The 21015-nt window shown below is 66.0% G+C and overlaps 3 protein-coding genes across 3 annotated transcripts; 2 read left to right on the top strand and 1 right to left on the bottom strand.

The window, feature by feature from the left end:
* Positions 1 to 153: 153 nt before the first annotated feature.
* Positions 154 to 3255, bottom strand: LOC127396295 (cytochrome P450 2G1-like). The gene is made up of 9 exons (XM_051643919.1): positions 3047 to 3255; positions 2666 to 2825; positions 2261 to 2410; positions 2028 to 2188; positions 1578 to 1754; positions 1240 to 1381; positions 981 to 1168; positions 712 to 853; positions 154 to 500 (listed from the first exon to the last, which is right to left on the bottom strand). Exons 1-9 carry the CDS (start codon positions 3221 to 3223, stop codon positions 319 to 321), a joined length of 1479 nt encoding a protein of 492 aa, XP_051499879.1. The 5' UTR covers positions 3224 to 3255; the 3' UTR covers positions 154 to 318.
* Positions 3256 to 5002: 1747 nt separating this feature from the next.
* On the top strand, positions 5003 to 13496 carry AXL (AXL receptor tyrosine kinase; the record flags this gene model as incomplete). The annotated part of the gene is made up of 20 exons (XM_051643904.1): positions 5003 to 5141; positions 6207 to 6402; positions 6676 to 6776; positions 6877 to 7062; positions 7454 to 7534; positions 7612 to 7727; positions 7885 to 8080; positions 8402 to 8541; positions 8818 to 8953; positions 9352 to 9381; positions 9490 to 9622; positions 9692 to 9765; positions 9909 to 10004; positions 10109 to 10186; positions 10257 to 10349; positions 10697 to 10818; positions 11332 to 11441; positions 11801 to 11960; positions 12343 to 12480; positions 12569 to 13496. Coding segments are annotated over 20 exons (2664 nt in total), but the record flags the coding sequence as incomplete, so codon positions are not given.
* A 647-nt stretch (positions 13497 to 14143) lies between these two features.
* Positions 14144 to 20621, top strand: HNRNPUL1 (heterogeneous nuclear ribonucleoprotein U like 1). Its single transcript, XM_051643916.1, is given in 16 exon segments — positions 14144 to 14384; positions 15204 to 15326; positions 15411 to 15535; positions 15537 to 15880; positions 15973 to 16046; positions 16286 to 16425; positions 16511 to 16610; positions 16698 to 16810; positions 17198 to 17464; positions 17565 to 17687; positions 17777 to 17905; positions 18384 to 18552; positions 18985 to 19269; positions 19344 to 19549; positions 19624 to 19758; positions 20389 to 20621. Coding segments are annotated over 16 exon segments (2622 nt in total). The 5' UTR covers positions 14144 to 14209; the 3' UTR covers positions 20503 to 20621.
* The last annotated feature ends 394 nt before the right edge of the window (positions 20622 to 21015 follow it).

The raw sequence follows: 21015 nt of genomic DNA, 5'->3' as shown, positions 1-21015 counted from the left end.
TGCCTGGCTGGGGGTTTGCACCCTGACAGCACCTTGGAGGAGCAGGTGGTGGGCTGGGGCCCCATTCCCCTGCCCCCCACATCCCACCCAGTGATGCCAGGGGGTCCCATCTCCTCACCCTACACATCTCCCCAGTGATGATGCTGCAACCGATTTGAATTTGATGGAGGTTTTATAGGGGTGGTCCTGGTGCTGAGGGGGGGCAGGGGGTGGTCCCTGTGCTGGGGAGAGGATGTTCCAATGCCAGGGTGGGGGTCCTGCTGCTGGGTGGGGTCCCAGTGCAGAGTGGTTCAGGTGTGGGAGGGTCAGTGGGGGGTCTCAGCGAGCCAGCATGCAGAGCTGGTAGCGGGGGGGGATGTTGCCAAAGCCGCTCTCCAGGGGGTCGGTGGGCAGCTGGGCCGGGGGCACCAGCGGCTGCAGCTGGAGGTTCTGCAGGATGGTGGTAAGGAAGAGGAAGATCTCCATCCGTGCTAGGCCCTCGCCCAGGCACACCCGCTTCCCTGTGGGCACCGGCAAGAGGTCAGCATGGGAGGATGACCCCCATGGGTGCCCCCAAGGGTGCAAGGGGTCTCCCAGGGGTCTGGGATACTCCCCAGGAGACCCCCAGAGGTACAGGATCCCCAGGGGTGCATCAGGCCATGGTGCAGGGGATCTCCAGGGGTACAGGACCCCCAGGGCTGCAGAGGAAGGTGCAGGGACCCCCCTGGGTACCTGCGGAGAAGGGCACGAAGGCCTCATTGCGCCGGAAGCGGCCACTCTCATCCAGGAAGTTGGAGGGGTCAAAGGTGTTGGGGTGCTTGAAGGAGGCAGGGTCATGCAGGACAGAGCTGAGCAGGGGGTACACATCAGTGTCCTGGGGACAGGGGAATCCGGGTGCAGTGGATTCAGGGGGGTGCGGCAGGCACGCAGGCATCAGGTGTGCATGAGGCAGCACATGGGGAAGTGTGTCCATCACCATCCCCAGCCCCCTGCACCAGCACCTTGGGGATGAAGTAGCCATGGAAGATGATGTCTCGCGTGACACGGTGGGGCACGTTCATGGGGATGAGGTCAGCGCGGCGCTGGATCTCGTGGATGACTGCGTCGGTGTAGGGCATACGGGGCCGGTCCTCAATGGTAGGGGGGCGGTGGGGGCCGATCACCTTCTCGATCTCCTCATAAACCTTCTCTGTGGGTATGGGGGGACCCGCTCAGGGCCAGGAGGTCCCTATGGATCTGGAGGGATGCCCCTCTTCTTACCTTGCACCTCAGGGTACTTCATCAGCATGAGGAAGCCATAGCGCAGGGTGGAGCTGACAGTCTCTGTCCCAGCAAAGAAAAGGTTGAGGGTGGTGAGCTCCAGGTTCTCCATGGTGAACTCTGAGGAGGGGTTGTCCTTCTCCTGGGGACACAGTGGTGGTGGTGAGGGACCAGGAGCATGTGGGGTAGCCCCCAGCATGGGCATGAGTGATGTGGGGTGTACAGAAACAGTCCAGGGTGTCTGGGATCAACACCAGCATCACCCCTGGATGCCCAGGGGTGTCTGGGATCCCCTCTAGGACTAGGGTGTCTAGGACTTCCCTAGGTGCACCCCCAACCTTCTCCATCTGGAGCAGGAAGCAGTCGATGAAGTCGCGGGGCTGCTCTGGCTCCAGGCTCTGGGCATTGCTCTGCACCCTCCGGGCAATGAATTCTCGCATCTTGCCCAGGAGCTTCGGGATGCGCTGGTGGGGGCCAGGCAGGGACTGCAGCAGTGACTCTGCCATGTCGTAAACCTGCGTGGGGGAGCAGGAGGTGCTGTCAGACCCCCCTGAGTCCCCCACTCACCCCACCCTCCCAGTCCCTACCCCATGTCACTGCCCCAGCCCCAGCCTGGGCCCCCATCCTGTCCCTGTCCCCATCCCATGCCTGCACCCCACATCCCCACAACTGTGTCTGTCCCAACCCCATGTCCCCAACACTATCCTTAACCCCACCTCATATCCCCAGCACGGTCCCTGCCCCCATCCTGTGTCCCCCTGTCCCCAGCCCTGTCCCCATGTCCCCACCTGTGACCAGGTGCTGCTGATCTCGCGGAAACTCTCGTTCATCATCTGCAGCAGCTCCAGGAATTCCTGATCCTGGTAATCGAAGCGGTTCCCAAAGACAATGGAACAGATGATGTTGGAGACAGCGGAGCTCATATGGTATGTGGGGTCAAAGGGCTTCCCTGCAGGGGGTCAGGAGGGGTCAGCACCCATGGGTGGGACTACCCTGACCCTCCCTCACCAGCCCCCAGGACCTTGGGTTTTGCGCAGCTCCTGCAGCAGCATCTGTGCCTCCTCCTGGATCCGGCCTTCCAGGCTCTTCCGGCCCATCCCGAAATCCCGCAGCACCGTCAGGGAGAAGCGGCGGAGCTGGCGCCAGCGATCCCCGTTAGAGAAAACCACTCCTGGGGAGGCACCCCGGGAGGGTGAATCAGCACCCAGTGTGGGGGGTCAGAACCCTGAGGGTGGGCACGCCATGGGGATGGGGGCTGAGCACCCTGGGGTAAGGGGCACCCAGCACAGGACGCAGGGCACCCCATGAGGAGGAGGCACGCAGCAATGGGAGGGGGACGAGCACCCACAGGACAGGGGCCAAGCACCCACCACTCAGCCCCCAGAGGGCAAGTGCAGGAGGGTCCCTTCGCCCAGGGTCCCCTCACCATGCCCACGGAACGTCTTCTCTATGGTGGGCATCCGGCCGCGCCCCGCGAAGGCCTCGGCGTTGTCCACCAGCGCCTCGCGCACGGCAGAACCCTTCAGCACCAGCACCGGCCGGGACCCCAGGAACACCCGGAACACTGGACCGTAGGTGTGGCTCAGCTGCAGGGAGCAGGGGGTGGGTGAAGGCCTGGGTGGGGGGCACCCACCCATCCCCACCCCACAACTCACCTTCTGTCCCAGCTGTGATGGGGGGGGGGCACCCACCTGGACACCCCCCCACACCTCGTCTTCCCCTCCCAGCTAACCTTCTGGCTCATCTGCGATGGGACCAGGTGAGTGCTCCCCCACTCGCCCACCCTCTGCTGGTGCCCCCTCCTCACCTTAAGCAGGGACTGGAGGGTGTGGAATGGGGAGATCTGCAGGAGGTTCCCCAGGAGGGGCAGGGCAGGGGGACCAGGAGGCAGCGGGGCAGGGGTCCCCCCGCGCCGGGGGAGGAGGAGGAAGAGGAGAAGGAGGCCGAGGAGCAGGAGGAAGGTCAGGGTCGTCCCAGGCTCCATGGTGGTGGCAGCAGGGGCAGTGGAAACGGTAGCACTGCCTCAGCTATTTATGCACTGCGGTTGCACAATGGACCTTGCCCAGCCTGTCCCAGCACGCCCGGACACTGCTACTGTCCCTGCCACCATCACCACTGCTGACACTGCCAGAAGCCCTGAGTGGTGGCCACAAGTCTGACCCTATGTCCTCATGCGTGGCCCCATACCCTGGTGCATGGCCCCATGCGTGGCCCCATACCCTGGTGCATGTACTCATGCTTGTTCCATGTCCCTATGCCTTGGTGCATTTCCCACACTCCCACCCCCCCCCGAAGCAGCCACCTCCAGCAGGTGTTGCCCAATCAGCCCTGCACCTGGAGCAAGAGGTGAACGGGACTGCAGCAGCGCCCGGTGTGCAAACAACACAGCCACCCCCACACGTGCACAGCCCCGTGAGCTGGCATGTATCCCCATGTCCCCGTGCACGGCCCTGTGCCTGGAGGGTGGCCCTGTGCACAGCCCCATGTGCTGGTGTCTCCCCACCGTGCATGTTCCTGTGCCCTGGTGCACCCACTGGTGCTTGTCCCCGTTTTTCTGGTGTGTCCCTGTGCACATGGGTGAAGCATAGCAAGACACATTGTGGCATGGCATGGCATGGCACAGGATGGCACAGGGCTCTGTCCTGGCTTCCCCACATGGCTGCAGGGGTCTGAGTGCACCCGCCCAGCCACCCACCACCCAGACGCAGCTGTGTTGGCTGTGCCGCAGGTTTGATGTCAGCCAGGGCCACGCCAAGGCTGGCGTCACCATTACTGTCACTACGTCCTGCACCGCACCCGGCCATAAGCGGTGCTGGACGACCCCACAGCACCCCACAGCACCCCACAGCCACGGATCCTTGGGGTGCAGGGAGAGTGTCAGGGGGGCGGGTTAAAGGCTGAGGGTCACTCGTGCCCACCAAACCCCCACTGTCCGCCGTCCTGGGTGGCGGTCTTGGGTGGGGGGATGGTGGGGTTGCTGTCCCCGATCCTGCCCCTTCGGTCCGGAGCCGGTCGCGTCACCGGGAACGCGCCTGGTTCCCAGCGGGGAGCAGGGAAAGGGGACGGGACAATGATGTCGCGGCGGGGGGGGGGGGACCATGACGTCACTGCACCGAGGGACACGGACACCCACCTTGGGGGGGTCCGGGACGCCCCAGCCCTGGGGCGGTCGCTATGGCAGCCGAGGGGGCTCGACTCAGCCCTGTCCCCAACACTGACCGTGTGTCCCCATCCCCACCCCGGGTCCCCAGCGCAGTCCCTGTCTCCAGTCCCGTTTCTTCACTATGGGCTCAGACTGTGCTGGGGGGACACTGGGTACTGGGGGGTTCAAAGACCACCCCCCACCCCCCCCCCCCCCGCCTTGGGGCACAGTAGTACCCCTTGGGTCCCCTGGTCCCAGTTCAGCCGTGCACCCAGGTCCCAGTCTGAGGTTCCCCGGTCCCAGTTTAGCACCCTCACAATCCCAGTTTGGTGTCCCCTGGTCCCAGTTCAGCACCCATCGTCCCGTTTCGGGGTCCCCCCCCAATCCCGTTCCAGCTTCACTAGTCCCATTTCGGGGTCCCCTTCACTGCATTCCTCCCGATTCCCGTCCCCCCCGTCCCGTTTCAGGCTCCCCCCGCTCTCTCCCCCTCCCTCTCCCTCTCGCCCCCGCCCCCCCCTCCTCGGGCGCGGTCGGTTCGTCCCGGCAAAAACTTTCCTCCTCCTCCGCCATCCCCGGCCTTCTTCTCCCTCCTCCTCCTCCTCCCCCCCGCCCCGTTAACCCGCAGCCGGCGGGTCTTCTCCCCTTCGGAGGGTCCCGGTCCCGGTCCCGGGCGGGGGGCGATGGGGGGGGCTCAGCCCGGCGCTGTTGACGCTGTTGGCGGCCGCCGCCGCCGCCCTGGACTCGGGACCGGCCCCGCCTGGTAAGCGGGGAGGGGGTTCGGGGGGGGCAGGCGGGCGGAGAGTTGGGGGGGTTGGGGAGTGGAGGGGTCCCGACGGGAGGGAGGGCCCTGGGAGGGAAGGGTCCCGGCGGAGACGGTGTCGCGGGGGTGGACGACACCCCCGAGGGCTGCGGGGGAACCCGGGCGCTGTGATGGAGAGGGACTGGGAGGGGAGGAACTTCGGCGGGGGGAAGTTGAGGGGCGCCCACTTTCCCAGGGACCTTTTGAGGGCCCCCACGACGGTGCTTCCGAGGGGGGAGGGTCCCCTGGGGGTCCCGCCGTGCTTCAGTTTCCCCGAGGGATGCTCCAGGGTTGCCCCTCTCCCCCCCTCCTCCCCCCACTCGCCCCTTCCCCCAAAGCCCCATAGCGGGGCTCGGCGGCGGGGTGGGGGCCGGGGGGGAGTTTGTGGGTCACCCCCGCCCCCCCCCGTTCCCGGGACACCGCCCGTCCCTGCCAAACATCTGGGGCTGGTTATGACCGGGGGGGGCGGCGGGGGCGGTGACTACAGCCGGCCGCCCCCCCTGGCCCCCTGGGTGCTGGAGGAGGGGGAGATGCCGGGGATGCCTGAAAGCTCCCAGGGGAGCGGGGGGGGGGGCCGCGGGGGGCTTGACCCCCCACTTCCCTTCCCACGCCCTACCGCGGCCCCCCTCGCCCCCCGGCCCCAGGGGAACCCAGGTGTCCAGAATGGTCCTGCAAACTCCTTGGGGGGCACGATGCGCCCCCACCGCCCCAGGAACTTGGGGGTGTTCAGGGGGCTGTGGGATCTTAGTGGCAGCAGAGAGACTGGAGGGATGGGGGAATTCTAGTGCGGGTCCAGGGGGTTGGTGAGGGTCCCAGTGAGGGCTGTGGGAGTCCTCGGGTGCAGTGGGGGTTCCCAGGGGCCAGTGGGGGTCCTGGTGGGGGTCCTGGGGTTCCATGGGCATCCTGGTAGGGTCTCAGGGTGCAGTGCAGGTCCAGAGGTTGGTGGGGGTCCCAGGGTGCTGTGGGAGTCCCAGGGGGTGTTGGGGGTCCTGCCCCCCCTCCTTGCTGACCCCCCATCCCCCCCAGCACTGTGGTTCCTGGAGCCCCCCTCCAACCTCACGGTGTCACCGGGGCGGGTGGTGCGGCTTCGGTGCCGGGTGGGGGGCTCCGGGGACCCCCCAGAGCTGGGCTGGCAGCGGGACGGGGCACCCCTGGATGGTGACAGCGACCAGGCCCAGGTGCCCCTCGGCGATGACCTCTGGGTGGCCACCAGTCAGCTCAGGTGGGCCATCACTGGCCGTGGCACCGCCACACAGTGTGTCGTGCCGTGTCATGTCGTGTCAGCGTGTCGTGCCTTGTCATGTCGTGTCACAGTGTGTCATGCAGCCCTACACCCTGTTGCACCACCTGTGCCACATGTCCTCATGCCATGTCACTAACCCTGACCCCAACCCCGTGTCTATCTCTCTGTGCCATGTCACTGTGCCTTGTCACCCGTGTCTCTGTGTGGTGTCACCAAGCGGTGTGCCCCATGTCACCGAGCCGTGTCCCACAGCATCCCGGCTGTGCAGCCCTCTGACGTGGGGCGATACCGGTGCTGGGCGCGATCTGGGGGGGAGCAGCTCCTGTCTCCCGAGGCCCACCTGCAGCTGGCAGGTAAGGCAGCACCCGTGGGTGGCAGCACCCCTGGGGCCCCCTGACCACTCCTCATGGGTGGGGGGCACCCCCTGGCACACCCTGACCCCCCTATTCCCAGGGCTGCCGTTCTTCTGGGAGGAGCCACAGGACCTGGAGGTGGGGGTCGACACCCCCTTCAACCTCAGCTGTGGTGCCCGAGGCCCCCCAGAGCCCGTTCAACTGCTCTGGCTGCAGGATGGGGCCCCCCTCACCCCTCTGCAAGAACCCCCAGCCCAGGGGACCCCCGCCACGCTGCTGATCCCCGGTGAGGAGGAGCAATGGGGGGGCTGGGAGCAGCGGGGACAATGGGGGCCTGGGGGTGTCAGGGCCATTCCTGCCATGCTGGGGTTGGGGTGAGGATGGGGGGACCCATCCTGTCCTCTCCCAGGTGACTCAGAATGGGGGGGTGGTTAGAGGAGGGGGGCACCGCGGGTGGCCGGAGATGACACGACCATGAGTCACTGGGGGCACCAGGAGTCCTGGCAGCCCCCCAGCCCCCCTTCCACTGCAGGGGGCAGGACTGGGATGGGGGCGGGGACACCAATGGGGCCACAGGCTGCTCCGCGGGTCCCATCGTGCCCCTCGTACCTCCCATGGCCATGCAGGAGAAGGAGCCCCGCCAACCCTCCCTTGACTCTCCCCCCGTGCCCCCCCAGGCCTGAACCACAGCAGCTCCTTCTCCTGTGAAGCCCACAACCGCCGCGGCGTGGCCACCTCCCGCACGGCCATTGTCACTGGTGAGGGGGGAAGGCGTGGGGGGGTGGGGGGTCCAGAGGGGATCCTGCTCACCCTTTTGTTGTCCCCCCTCCCCCAGTTGTGCCCCAGCGCCCCCGAAACCTGGGGCTGGTCCAGGGGGGGCCGCGGTGGCTGGAGGTGTCCTGGGAGCCAGGGGCCAGCGGGGAGACCCCCCTGCGGCTCTGCACCATCCAGGTACAGGGGGCACAGGGGGTGTGGATACATGGGGGGGATCAGGGGCCATGGGAGGTGCCTGGGGGTGTGTTCATGAGGTTGGAGGTGGCCACAGGTGTCCTCATCAGTGTCCCCAGGCCAGGTTAGGGAGGTCCCTGTTGACATGTCATCTCTGCAGGCAGTGGCAGAGGATGAGGACCTGAGCAGTGTACCTCCGGGGGGGCTCTACAACCGGGTGGTCCCGGTGCCCCCCTTTGCCCACCGCATCGAGGGACTCCGGCCCTTCGCCACGTACCGGACCCGGGTCTGCTGCCGTGGTGCCCACCGCCCCTCGCCCTGGACCCACTGGGTGCCCATGGCCACGCTGGAGGGCGGTGAGGGGGGGGTCCAGGGAGGGGAGCGGATGTCCCTGTGGGGCTGGGGGAGGGAGGGCACCAAGGGCCATGGGGTCCCCATGCAGATGCGGGCCGGGGGGTGGGGGCGGAGCCAGAGTCTGGGGGTTCCCATGGGGCTGGGGTGCTTAAGGTGGACTGGGAGTGGGGATCCCCATGGGGCTGAGGGTGGGAGTCTGGTTGTAGGGGTCCCATGGGTCTGGTGGAGTAGATTTGGGGGTCCCATGGGGCTGGAAATGGGAATCCCTGGGGACATCCCTGGCCCACTCCCTGCTGACGTCCCCCCCTCTGTGTCCCCCCCAGCACCCGGGGCCCCCCCTGAGAACGTGACAGCGGAGCGCGAGGGGCGGCGCGCACGGGTCCGATGGGCAGCACCACGGGGGCCCCTCAATGGGGCACTGAGGGGCTACCGGGTGGGCTACCGCAATGCCCCCACCCCCGAGGTGTGCCTTATGGGACCCCATGAAACCCCACTGAACCCACTGCACCCCTATTGCCCCCCCATCCACCCCCTTCTGCCCCCACATTGCTCCCCATCATTCTCATCACTACCCGTTGCCCTCCCTTGACCCCGTCCTCCCCATTGCCCCTCGTGGCCCCAGTTGGCCCTCTCACCCCCCCTCACTCCCATGCCCCCACACATGCCCCATACACCTCTTGCCCCCCCATTGCCCCTCATGCCCCTCCTCATTCCCGACACCCTCCGTGCTCCCTCCCAGGTGGTGCTGGATGTGGGGCTGACGCAGGAGGTGACACTGGATCTGGCCCCGGGGGTGCAGAACCTGTCGGTGCGGGTGGCCCCCTACACTGGGGGGGGGGACGGGCCCTGGAGCCCCCTCATCCTGCTGCCAGCCCGTGAGTCACTCCCCTGACACCCCCATGTCCCCAGCATTCCCTCATCCCTGTCACCCGTGTCCTTGCCCCAGCACCCCACTGGCCGTGCCTGCCCCCCACATCCCCATCACCATCGCCCCTATATCCACAGCACCCCACATCCTCATACCTGGCAACTCCCTGCCCCCCCGTCCCCATTCCTATCACACCCATGCCCCTGTCTCCACCATGTCCCCATCACCCCCAACATTTTCACCCCCATTACCCCCACATCCCCATCACCCCCGTGTCCCTATCACCCCCGCATCCCTATTGCCCCCATGTCCTTGTCCCCAGTGCCCCCATGTTCCCATCCCCCTCATCTGCTTTTGTTCCTGTCCCCCCAACATCTTCCCCCTCACCCCCTGATGTCCCCACAGCTGGAGAGGCACCGTTGGAGACGCAGCCTGGTGAGAAGCCTGCAGGAATGGGGATGGGGCTGGGAATGGGAATGGGGATGGGGGCAGGCAGGGCTCACCATCCCCTCCTGACCCCTTTTTCCCCTTTTCCCCCTGCAGTGCTCCTGGCGCCAGGGCTGGCCCAGGGCTGGTGGCCAGCGGTGGTGGCCCTGTCCCTGTCCCTGCTGGCGGGGCTGGCGCTGGCCCTGGCCGTCCTGGCAGCGCGGCGCCGGCGGAAGGGGACACGGTTGGGGTGAGCGGGACCCCCCCGGGGTGGGGACCTCCCCTCCGGCCCCCACTGCAGCCCCACGTGTCCCTCCAGGGAGGCCTTCGGGGGGGCGACCGTGCAGTACCGCGTGCGCAGCTCCTACAGCCGCCGCAGCGCCGAGGCCACCTGTGAGTGGCACCGTGCCCCCCTGCTCCCCCATGAACCCCTGTCCCCCTGCACGCATCCCAGTGCCACCCCACACTGGTGCCGCCCGGTGTGGCGGCCCCTGGGGTGGCAGTGGTGGCACGTCTGTGTCCCCGTGTCCCCACAGTGAACAGCCTAGGCATCAGCCAGGAGCTGAAGGAGAAGCTGCGGGACGTCATGGTGGACCGGCACCGGGTGGCCCTGGGCAAGACCCTGGGCGAGGGTGTGTGCTGCTGGGGTCCCCCCCTCTCCCAGGACATCCCCTGAGCAGGGGATCCCCCCAGAGTGGCACCCCCAGACCTCCCCCCACCCCGCAATGTCCCACAGGGGAGTTCGGCTCTGTCATGGAGGGGCAGCTCAACCAGGACAATGGCATCCTCAAAGTGGCTGTCAAGACCATGAAGAGTGAGTACAGACCTTCCCCCCCGGGACCACCCACGCCAGGACCCCTCTGACCCCCAGCTTCCCCCTCTAGTTGCCATCTGCTCCCGGGGGGAGCTGGAGGACTTCCTGAGCGAGGCCGTTTGCATGAAGGAGTTCGACCACCCCAACGTCATGAAGCTGATCGGTGAGAGACCCCTGGGACCATCCCCCAAGGAAGAGGAGACCCCCATGAGGAGGGGGATTCCTAGGACCCTCAATGGGGGCAGGGGGCAGCTGGGATCCCCATGGGGAGGGGGCATCCCAGGACTGCCAATGGACGGGGAATGCTGGGACCCCCAAACCCCAGGAGGCTTCAGCGTGGGGGCTCTGCACACCTCCCCAGTAGGGGTTTGCCCCCCAGATTGGGATTTGCCCCCCATATGAGTGTGTACTCCCCACATGGGGCATCTACTGTGGGGTTTTTCTGGGGGGTGGGGTGGTCACAGGGGGTCCCAGGCATGCAGTGGGACTGACCCCCAGGGTGGGGGACAGGGGTGTGCCTTCAGAGCTGGGGGGCTGAGGGGCTCCCCGCCCCCGTCGTCATCCTGCCCTTCATGCAGCACGGGGACCTGCACAGCTTCCTGCTCTGCTCCCGCCTGGGGGGCAGCCCAGTGGTCAGCAGGGGGGGGGGGCGGGGGGCTTTGCGGGGAACCAGAGGGCTTGGGGGGGGCTTGGGGGGCTCAGGGAGGGTGGGGATCCAGGTGGGGGGGACCAGAGGTGCTTGGAGAGTTTGGGGGGAGTGGGCTTGAGGAGCGCTTGGAGGAATCGGGGGGGATCAGAAGGATTTGGGGTTCAAGGGGCCTTGGGTCTGGGGGGCTTAGTGGGGTCCAGAGGGGTCAGGCGGGTTTGGAGGGGGAGGTCAGGGGCATCTGGAGGGATCATGGGTGGGGGTGGAGGGGTCTGGGAGGGAGTGTTTTGGGGGACTATGGGGATCAGAGGAGGTGGGGAGGGTCCCTATGGGGTTGGGGCCCTATGGGGGGGGGATATTGAGCAGTGGGTGGGGGTCCCTTGGGGGGGTCCCTGGGGGGTTGTTGGGACCCCACGGGGGATACTGAAAAGTGGGTGGGGTCCCACGGGGAGAGGCTGAGGGGACCCACAGGCGGTACCGATCGGGGCGTCCCCCCCAGGCGCTGCCCCCCCGCAGGCTGGTGGGGTTCATGGCTGACATCGCGGCCGGCATGGCCTACCTGAGCCGCAGGAACTTCGTGCACCGAGACCTGGCTGCCAGGAACTGCATGTGGGGCCCGGGGGGCAGGGGAGGGGGTACAGGGACGAGGGAGGCATGGGGGGGACTGGGGGGCAGGGGGGGATGGGGGGGGATAGGGGGACACAAGGAGACCAGGGGGCAAGAAGGAACAGGGGGGCACGGGGGGACCAGGGGGTGAGGGGGGAGGGGGAGGGACAGGGGGACACAAGGAGACCAGGGGGCAAGAGGGGACAGGGGGGCACGGGGGGACCAGGGGGTGAGGGGGGATGAGGGGGGACACGGGGGAGCCGGGTACAAGGCTTCGGAGCATGGGGACATGGGGCTGGGATGGAGATGGGGACTGGGTGGGGGGTGCCGGGGGACAAGTGCCAGGCGCTGTGTCCCCCCAGGCTGGACGAGGGGCTCCGCGCCATCGTGGCGGATTTTGGGTTGTCCAAGCAGATGGGGGGGGGTCAGTACTACCGGCAGGGCCGGGTGGCCCCCGTCCCCGTCAAGTGGGTAGCCCTGGAGAGCCTGGCTGACCGTGTGTACACCACCAAGAGTGACGTGGTGAGACCCCCGGGACCCCAAGGCACCCCTTGGAACCCCCTGGGACACCCCCACAACCCCCAAACACCTCGGGACCTCCCTGGGACCACTGCCCTGGCCAATGGGAGGGGGAAGCTGGAGGATCCTGGTTGTGAGGGGGGAGATCACTCGGGGGGGGGGGTGGATTGGGGGGATCCCGGGTGGAGGGTGGGGAGTTCTGGAGGGTCCCATGGATACGGGAGACATCCCCTACCCCCCAGTGGTCCTTTGGAAGGACAATGTGGGAGATCCTGAGAGGCTGTTGGGAGTGTACCCCAGGGTTTTGGGGTGTTGTGGGGGAATCTTGGGGCTGTTGGGGAGTCCCAGGGGTGCAGCTGACCCCCCCTCCCTCCTGCCCCCCCAGTGGTCCTTCGGGGTGACAATGTGGGAGATTGCCACGCGGGGCCAGACCCCCTACCCTGGAGTGGAGAACAGCGAGGTCTACGACTACCTGCGGCAGGGGCACCGCCTGCGGCCCCCCCCCGCAGTGCCCCCCCCACCTGTGAGCGCCCCCTCAGGCCACCCCTGGGACCCTTTCACCCACCCCCCAAGCCCCTGCCACCCCCTACATCCCCCATGTCCCCCATTAGGTACGAGCTGATGCTGCGGTGCTGGGCTGTGGACCCCCGGGAGCGGCCAAGCTTCGAGGAACTGGGGGGGACCCTCGGGGCCACCCTGCGGGGGCTGCCCTCCCCCACCCCCCCCCCACCCCCCCCGACCCCCTCTACGTCAACATGGAGGAGGCAGGGGGAGCCACCGGGGGCCCCCCTGACCCCAGCAAGAATGAAAAGGATCCCCCAGCCCCCCAAGCACCCCCGCTGCCTGAGGGGGGCCCTGGGCGCTATGTGGTCTGCCCTGCTCCTCCCGAGAGTGGGCGCCCCCCTGGGGACCCCCCGGCACCTTGCGCTGCCTCTGAGGAAGGGGCTTGAGTGGGCCCCCCCCACCTCCCCAGCTGCCTCACTGCCAGGGCCCCTCCCGTGCCTTTCCGCTCACTGGACGGACTCGGGGTGCTCCCCCCCCGAGGGACAGGACCCTCCTCCCAGGTACTAGGGCATCCCAGGGACCCTCCTGAAGGATGGGACTGCCCCAGGACCCCCCCAGGTACAAAGGCATCCTGGGGACCCCCTTGCAGGATGTGACCCCCCCCCCCTAGGTACTAGAGCATCCCAGGGCCCCTGCCAGGTACTAGGGCATCCCAAGGACCCCTCACGTTTCTTGGGGCACCCTGGGGTCCCACCCAGGGATGGGCCACTCCCCAGAAGGCAGGGACACCCTCCTCCCAGCACAAAATCCTCCCCAGGGACCTCTCCAAAGGCCAGAAGCCCCCCAAGACACCCCCCTTTGCCAGCTCACCACGGCCCTCCTCCCCCCCCTTGCACTTTATGTGACCTTGGGACCCCCTGCGGGGAGGGGGGGGGGGGGGGGGGCCCAGTGGTTGTCACCCGGGGGGACCCCATGAACATCCCCCTCCCAATGCCAGTCCCCCCAACACACACCCATAAAGCCCCTTGTCCTGCACCCATCTCGGCTGCTTGGGGGGGCACCCAGGGGGATGTTGGGGGGCCGGGGAGGTGCATGAGAGGACAAAGAGTGGGGCCAGAGGGGGGGGGGGGTTGTTGGGGAGCCCAGAGGGACATGGGGGGGCCCAGGAGGGGAGTCCAGGGGGACATGAGAGGACACGGGGGGTCGTGGGGGGACACGGGGGAGCCGGGGGGCGGGGTCTGGAACTCGGGGTTCGGCCAGTGGGTGGGCGGCGCTGCTGGCCCGTCAGCCAATAGGGAGCCGGCTCTCGTTGCTAGGCAGCGCGGGGCGGTAACACGCGCAGACGCCTCCGGGTTTCCGCCAATGGCGCCGGGCCCGCCCGCGGCTCCGGCCATTAATTCGACTCCTGGGGGCGGGTCCTACCGGCGCCGGGGGAGGAGACAATCGTCCTTCCAGCCAATAACAGACTGCGTTACAACGTCGCTCTCACTCTCGCCCAATGCACCCCCGCCTTGCAAAGCGGGACTGAGCGGGAGCAGGGCGGGAGAGGCGGGACCGCGGGAGAGGGGCGGGGCCAGGGCGTGGTGCAATGGGGAGGCGCGTTACAGGGCGCGGAGCGGCGGCAGGCCAATGGCAGCGCGCCTTACAGAGCGGCGCGGCCCGGGGAGGGGAGGAGGGCGATGGCGGCCATTTTGAGCCGGGCCCATCGGTGGCGCCTTGATGGGCGGGCGGCGGTGAGCGCTGGGGCCATGGACGTGCGGCGGCTGCGGGTGAACGAGCTGAAGGAGGAGCTGGGGCGCCGCGGCCTGGACACCCGCGGCCTCAAGGCTGAGCTGGCCGAACGGCTGCAGACGGCGCTGGAGGCGGAGGAGGCCCGGAGGGGGCCCGGAGCTGCCGGTGGGGACCCGCCCCCCGATGGACACTGTAAGGGCCGCGCTGAGGGACGGGGCGGGGTGGGCACCCTGCCTGCACCCCACTCGGGTGGGCCTCTGTGGCGCCCGGTTCGCTCCCTCCTCCAAGGGGCCAGTACCCGGGAGCCCCTTTCCGGTGGGGACCGGCTCCCCCTTTTCTTGAGGGGACGAACTCGCCAGAACCCCTATTCCTGAGGAGACCGAGTGCCCGGACCCCGCCTCCCTGAGGGATCCCGGGTCCCCCCTTCCTTGTGAGGCCCCGTCCTCCTCCCCCCGGGTCCCTTCAGTCCCTCAGGGGTCCGGTCCTAGCTCGCTGCTCCCAGCAGCTGATTCCCCTTCCCCTCGGGGTCCCTGTCACCTCTGCCTTCTCTCAGGTGAGGTCCTCAGCTTTCCCCTTTATGAGGGGACCTGTGCCCCCGGCTCTCAGGGTCCTCCCTTTTCCTGTCTGCTCCCCCTGGCTTTAGATTCTGGTTCCCTCCAGGGACCCCAGTTGCCTCCAGACCACCTCTGAGCTGGGGGTGCTCAGCAGGGAACTGACCCCAGGGATGAGGGCTTGTAACTCTCAGAGCAGCGCTGGAAGCTTGAGGGTGTGCAGCGACCCGCCCCATCCTGGCAGGGAGCTGCTCTCCCGCGTCCTCAGCACTTCCATTGGGGAACAGACTCACTCATCAGCCACTGTGCCAGTGGCCAATCTGAGATGTCAGGATCCAGCAGGGTGCTGGATTCCTCTGTCCTGTAGAGCTGCTGAGCCCCTCCTGAGATCCCCTGTTCCCTGCTCCCAACAAACCAGTAACATTTGACTGATTTACTGCTTTTTTCCCATGTCTCGAAGATGGCAACGACACCAGTGAGCCCCAGGGCTACCAACCCTACGAGCACAGCAGCCTCAAGCCAGACACCGAGCCCAGCTATGAGAGGAGAAGTTTGGACCAAGACCACCCCGTCCTGCCTCAAGGTACCCGGGGGGAGCCAAGGGGGGCTGCTGGCAGCACTGTGGCCGTCCTGGCTCTCACCCTTCCCCATTTCCTCCCCCACACAGAGATGAAGCTGCAGGAACCGAAGCCAGAAGATCCCCCCGCTTCCTCTTACACTGTCCCCCCCCCCAATTACAGCACCCCTGCCCCCCCTTACAACATTCCCCCTCCCCCCACGTACAATGCCCCCCCCCCCCGCCGGTTACGGTGTGCCCCCCACTGGTTACACCCCTCCAACCTACACAGCCCCCCCAGCCAGTTACACCACTCCGGCCCCTGGTTACAGCGCTCCCCCTGCCCCATACAGCACTCCCCCACCCTACAGCACCCCCCCACCCACCTACAGCACCCCACCAGCCTACAGCACTCCCCCCACCCCCTACAGCACCCCCGGTCCCCCCCCATACAGCGCTCCCCCAGGGGGTTACAGTGCCCCAGACCCCACGCCCCCCCCTCCGCGTCCCCCCCAGCCCCGCAAGCGGCCCTATGAGGAGCAGCGGGGGAGGGGTTACTACGAGCACCGAGAGGACAAGAGGTAGGTGAGCCCTGGAACCTTGGCACTGCCCCCAAAATTCAGCAGCCCCCCTCTCTTGAGTCCCCCCCTCCCCACCATCGTCTCCACTTCAGGGGCCGCTCACCGCAGCCGCCGGCTGAGGACGAGGAGGAGGATTTCGACGACACGCTGGTGGCTGTTGATACCTGTAAGTGCCCCAGAAGTGGCCTTGGGGGTGAGGGAATGCCCCCCAAAAGTGGTGGAGGCGGGGGGAGAACCTCTCCAGTTGCCCCCAAAGTGGTAGTGGGGGGTAAAAAGCTCCCCAATTGCCCCAAAAGCAGGGGAGGGGGAAAAATCCCCCTTATTGCCCCAAAAGCTGCGGCTAGGGAGTAAAGCCCCCTGATTTGTCATCGTGACAGCTGATATTTTGTGTCCCCTCCCCCCCAGACAACTGTGACCTGCACTTCAAGGTGGCTCGGGACCGGTACAGCGGGTACCCCCTGACCATCGAGGGGTTCGCCTACCTCTGGGCGGGTGCCCGGGCCACCTATGGTGCCCGCCAGGGCCGTGTCTGCTATGAGATGAAGGTGAGCAGGTGCCACCCGCCTCAGTGTGTCCCCGCCTCCCTCTCAGTGGTGGTGGCACTGTCCCCAAACTGTACTTTCACCCCAGGTTAACGAGGAAATCTCTGTCAAGCACCTGCCCTCTACCGAGCCAGACCCCCACGTTGTCCGGGTGGGCTGGTCACTGGATTCCTGCAGCACCCAGCTGGGTAAGGGGCCTGGTTGACCCCACCCTCATATTCTGGGGGGGGTGGGGTTTCTCCTCAACCTGAGGGGGTTTTGTGTGTGTCCCCCAGGGGAGGAGCCGTTCTCCTACGGCTACGGCGGCACCGGTAAGAAGTCGACCAACTGCAAGTTTGAAAATTACGGGGAGACCTTTGCTGAAAACGACGTCATTGCCTGCCTGCTGGTGAGTCCCTGCCACTGCCCCATGCCCTGCTAGCAGGGGGAACGTCCCTGTCACCCTCCATGTGCCCCTGTGGCATGGGAGAAGCCCCACCACCATCCTATGTGTCCCACCAGTGTGGGGGACCACCATGTCCTGCTGATGTGGGGGCTGTACCCACCAGTGTCCCCGTGGCCCACTGGTGTGGAGGATGTCCCACCTCTGTTCCTGATCCCCCACTGGTGAGGGGGACATCCCCAGCCCTGTTCCCATGCCCCACCAGAGCGAGGGTTTTCCCACCACTGTGGTTTGCAGGACCACCCGCCACGGTCCCTGTGCCCCACCAGTACGGGGGACATCTCGTGCCTGTCCCCACCAACATGGGGGACACGCGGCCTTTGTCCCCTGCAGGACTTTGAGTGCGGGGAGGAGGTGGAGATGTCGTTCCTGAAGAACGGGCGGTGGCTGGGGGTGGCGTTCCGGGTGCGGAAGGAGGCCCTGGGGGGGCGGGCGCTGTTCCCCCACGTCCTGGTGAAGAACTGTGCCATCGAGTTCAACTTCGGGCAGCGGGACCAGAGCTTCTGCCCCCTGCCCCCTGGCTTCACCCTGCTCCAGCACCTGCCCCTGGCTGAGCGTGTCCGCGGCACCCAGGGGCCCAAGAGCAAGGCTGAGTGTGAGGTGGGGACAGACACGGGGCTACTGGGGTGGGGATGGGGACACAGGGGGCTGCTGGGGTGGGGACAGGGACAGGACTGCCACACTGCCACTGTGTCCCCAGATCCTGCTCATGGTGGGCTTGCCGGCCGCTGGCAAGACAACCTGGGCGCTGAAGCACGCAGCTGCGAACCCCTCCAAGAAGTACAACATCCTGGGGACCAACGCCATCATGGACAAGATGAGGGTATGACTGCACCTCCCCCCCCACCCCGGCTCTTTTCCCCCAGCAGGTGACGAGTCCCCAGGGTGTCACCATGTCCCCTCTGTCCCCAGGTGATGGGGCTGCGGCGGCAGCGGAACTACGCGGGGCGCTGGGACGTGCTGATCCAGCAGGCCACCCAGTGCCTGAACCGCCTCATCCAGATCGCTGCCCGCAAGAAGCGCAACTACATCCTCGACCAGGTGCCTCTGGGGACTGTCCCCGTGTCACCAGGAGTGTCCCTTTTCATCCCCAGGGCACCAAGACATTCCTGTGTCCTCAGGGTGGCAGGACTGGTGGCATTCTTCAGCGTCCACCTGTACTCCCAGGGCAGGGACGTCCCTTAGTGTCCACTGTCCCCACATTCCTTAATGTCTCCAGTGTCAGATGTCCCTTGGCATCCCTGTCCCTTGGCATCTGCTGGGGCAGGGATGTCTCTCTGCATCCCCTGTCGATCGGTGTCCCTGTCCCCCCAGGGCATTCCACCTTGATGTCTCTCCACATTTCTGTTTCCAGCAGCATCCCTGTCCCCACGTCCCTTGGTGTCCCCACATCCCTTGGTGCCCCCTCCACAGCAGCCCAACCCAAACCCGGTGTCCCCAGAGCCCACCCACCCTCTCCATGCACTCTCCCTTCTCCCTTTGGAAGCCAAAATGTGCCTAACCCAGGTTGTTGTCCCAGACCAACGTGTATGGCTCGGCGCAGCGGCGGAAGATGCGTCCGTTCGCCGGGTTCCAGCGCAAAGCCATCGTCATCTGCCCCAGCGACCGCGACCTGCGCGACCGCACGCTGCAGCGCACCGACCAGGAGGGCAAGGACGTGCCCGACCACGCCGTGCTGGAGATGAAGGGTGGGAACGGGGGCGTCCGTGGGGGTTCTGGGGAGCTGAGGGGGGGCTTTGGGGGGTCTGGGGTGGGGTGTTGCCGTGGGTTTTTCAGGGTCAGAAGAGATCTATTTGGAGCTGGAGGATTCTGAGGGGTCAGGAAGTGGGTATTTTGGTGGTCAGGTTTTTGGGGTCAGGGTGGGATTCAGGGGGTCAGGTTGTAGGTTTTTGGCGTGCCAGGGTGGCATTTTGGGAGTCTGTGGGTATTTGTTGGAGTTGAGGTGGTTTTTAGTGGTTAGGGAGTGCATTTTTGGGGGTCATGGCTGGATTTTTTGGGAGTCTATGGGGATTATTTTGGAGTCAACGGGGGATTTGTGCAAGGAGTGGATTTTTGGTCTTTGGGGGCTGGCGGGGGCAGCTGATTTTTCCCCCTTGTCACCCCTTTCCCTCCGGGAGCAGCCAATTTCACGCTGCCGGAGGCGGGGGAGTTCCTGGACACGGTGCTGTTCGTGGAGCTGCAGCGGGAGGAGGCGGCGGCGCTGGTCCGGCAGTACAACGAGGAGGGGCGCAGCGCCGGGCCCCCCCCTGAGAAACGCTTCGACTCCACCACTCGCCCCCCCCCTCCTTTCCGGGGCCGCGGGGGGTTCCAGCGCTTCGACGGCCGCGGCGGCTCCGCCGGCACCACGGCCCGCGGCGGGGGCGGCTTCCAGAGCCGCGGCGGTGGCTACCACGGCACCAGCACAGGTAGGGGACCCCCCCTCCTCCCTGCCCCCCACGGCCTGCCCCCCACCTCCCATCTCTTTCCCCCTTTCCCGTAGGATTCAACCGTGGTGGGTACAACCCCCCCGGCAATCGCTGGGGCAGCAACAGCCGCGACGCCGACAACAACCGCGGCGGCTACAACCGAAACGCGCAACCGGCCACCGGCGGCTACAGCCCAGCCCGCGGCAACCCTGGCTACAAACCCACCGCTGGAACCCCGCCCACCAGTACAGCCCCCCCCAGCTACAGCCAGGGGCAGCAGGTACCGCCCCCCGCACCCCCCGCACCCCTCTGCGTGCCCCTCAGCCCTGGCTCTGACCCCAGCCCTCTCTCCAGGGCGGCTACGGCCAAGGTGGCTACAACCCCCCCAGTTATGGCTACGGCGGCTACGGTGGCTACGGGCAGAGCTACCCCCAGCCCCCCCCACCCGCCGGGCAGAGCTATGGGCAGAGCTACGGGCAGTACCAGCAGGTGAGGGGGGGGGCACCTTCGGGGAGGGGTCCCCACTGTTTTTGGGTAGGGTCACACTGTTTCTGGGGGGGTTCACTCCCCCACAAGAACCCTGGGTTTGGGGGGCACCGGGGAGAACCCCAGTTTGGGGAGGGGGTGGGGGAGTTTAGGGGAGGGAAAAGGGGTTTGGGGTTTTAGGGGTGAAGGCACATTTTTGGGGAAATGAAGATGGATTTGGGGGGTGAAACTTTTGAGAGAAAAGGGATGGAGTTCTGGGTTGAAGCTCCTTTTGGGAAAGAGGGGATGGGATTTTGGGGTAGAACTCCACTTTTGGGAGGAAAGGGATGGGATTTTGGGGTGAGAAATGGTGATTTGGGGAGAATGGAGGTGGGTTTTTGAGGTGATATTATTTTTAGGAAGGCGAAGATGGGATTTGGGGTAAATTTTGGGGGAAAAAGGAGATGGGATTTGGGGGTGAAAACACATTTTCTGGGGGAAGGAATTGTGGGAAGGGAAAAAAAAGCTGATTTTGGAGAGGATGGGGGTGGGATTTGGGGGGGAACCCTCTTTTCTCAGGGAGAGGATTTTGGGGCAATCCTCCCCTTTTTATGGGGGTGCTGACCCCTCTTTTCCCCCCCTTCCCTCCCCCAGTATGCCCAGCAGTGGAGCCAGTACTACCAGCACCAGAGCCCCTGGCCCCCCTACTACGGCACCTACGACTACGGGGGCTACAGCAGTTCCCAGGGGGGGACCAGTGCCCAGTGACCACCCCTCGCCCCCCCTTCCCCCCGTGTGTGTGTGCCCCCCCCCCGGAACCTTGCGGTTTTTTGTTCTCCGTCTGTTAAAAAAAAAAAGGAAAAGATTATTTTTAACCTCGAAAAAGACTCAAATGGTTGGATCCCCTTCTTTGGGTCACCTCTCCACTCTCCATCACCTCCCCCCATGTGGTTTTGGGCCGCGTTTCCTTTTTGGGGCCATTTTCCTCCCATTTAGGGCAGTTTTCCTTCTTTTTGACTCCCCCAGATTCATTAATTTCCCCACATTTTCAGTGCCTAACCCCCACATTTTGAGGCCATTTTGGGCCTCACCTCTTGCGCCCTCTTCCTTCAGTGGGGGCGATGACAGTTTTACAGGAATTTCTTTTTCCCATTTTTAAGTTTCTTGGGGTGTTTTGGACTCGTTTTTGTCACATACACAGCCCCCCCTCCCAGGGGAGTTAAAAAAGAAAGAAAAATACCAATTAAGAAAAGAGATTAAGGGTCCCAGGGTGGGCGCGCC

Source organism: Apus apus, unplaced genomic scaffold, assembly GCF_020740795.1.
Source record: "Apus apus isolate bApuApu2 unplaced genomic scaffold, bApuApu2.pri.cur manual_scaffold_52_ctg1, whole genome shotgun sequence".
NCBI classification, from domain to species: Eukaryota; Metazoa; Chordata; class Aves; order Apodiformes; family Apodidae; genus Apus; species Apus apus.
The sequence above is the reverse complement of the archived record's forward strand: the minus strand, read 5'-3'. Positions and strand labels throughout refer to the sequence as shown.

Excerpts from the sequence above, each read along its gene's own strand:
- LOC127396295 (XM_051643919.1), bottom strand. The coding sequence starts at position 3,223 with ATGGAGCCTGGGACGACCCTGACCTTCCTCCTGCTCCTCGGCCTCCTT. Across the intron at positions 2,826-3,046 it reads CCCTCCAGTCCCTGCTTAAG|CTGAGCCACACCTACGGTCC; the intron begins GTGAGGAGGGGG and ends TGCTCCCTGCAG. Across the intron at positions 501-711 it reads CTTCGTGCCCTTCTCCGCAG|GGAAGCGGGTGTGCCTGGGC; the intron begins GTACCCAGGGGG and ends CGGTGCCCACAG.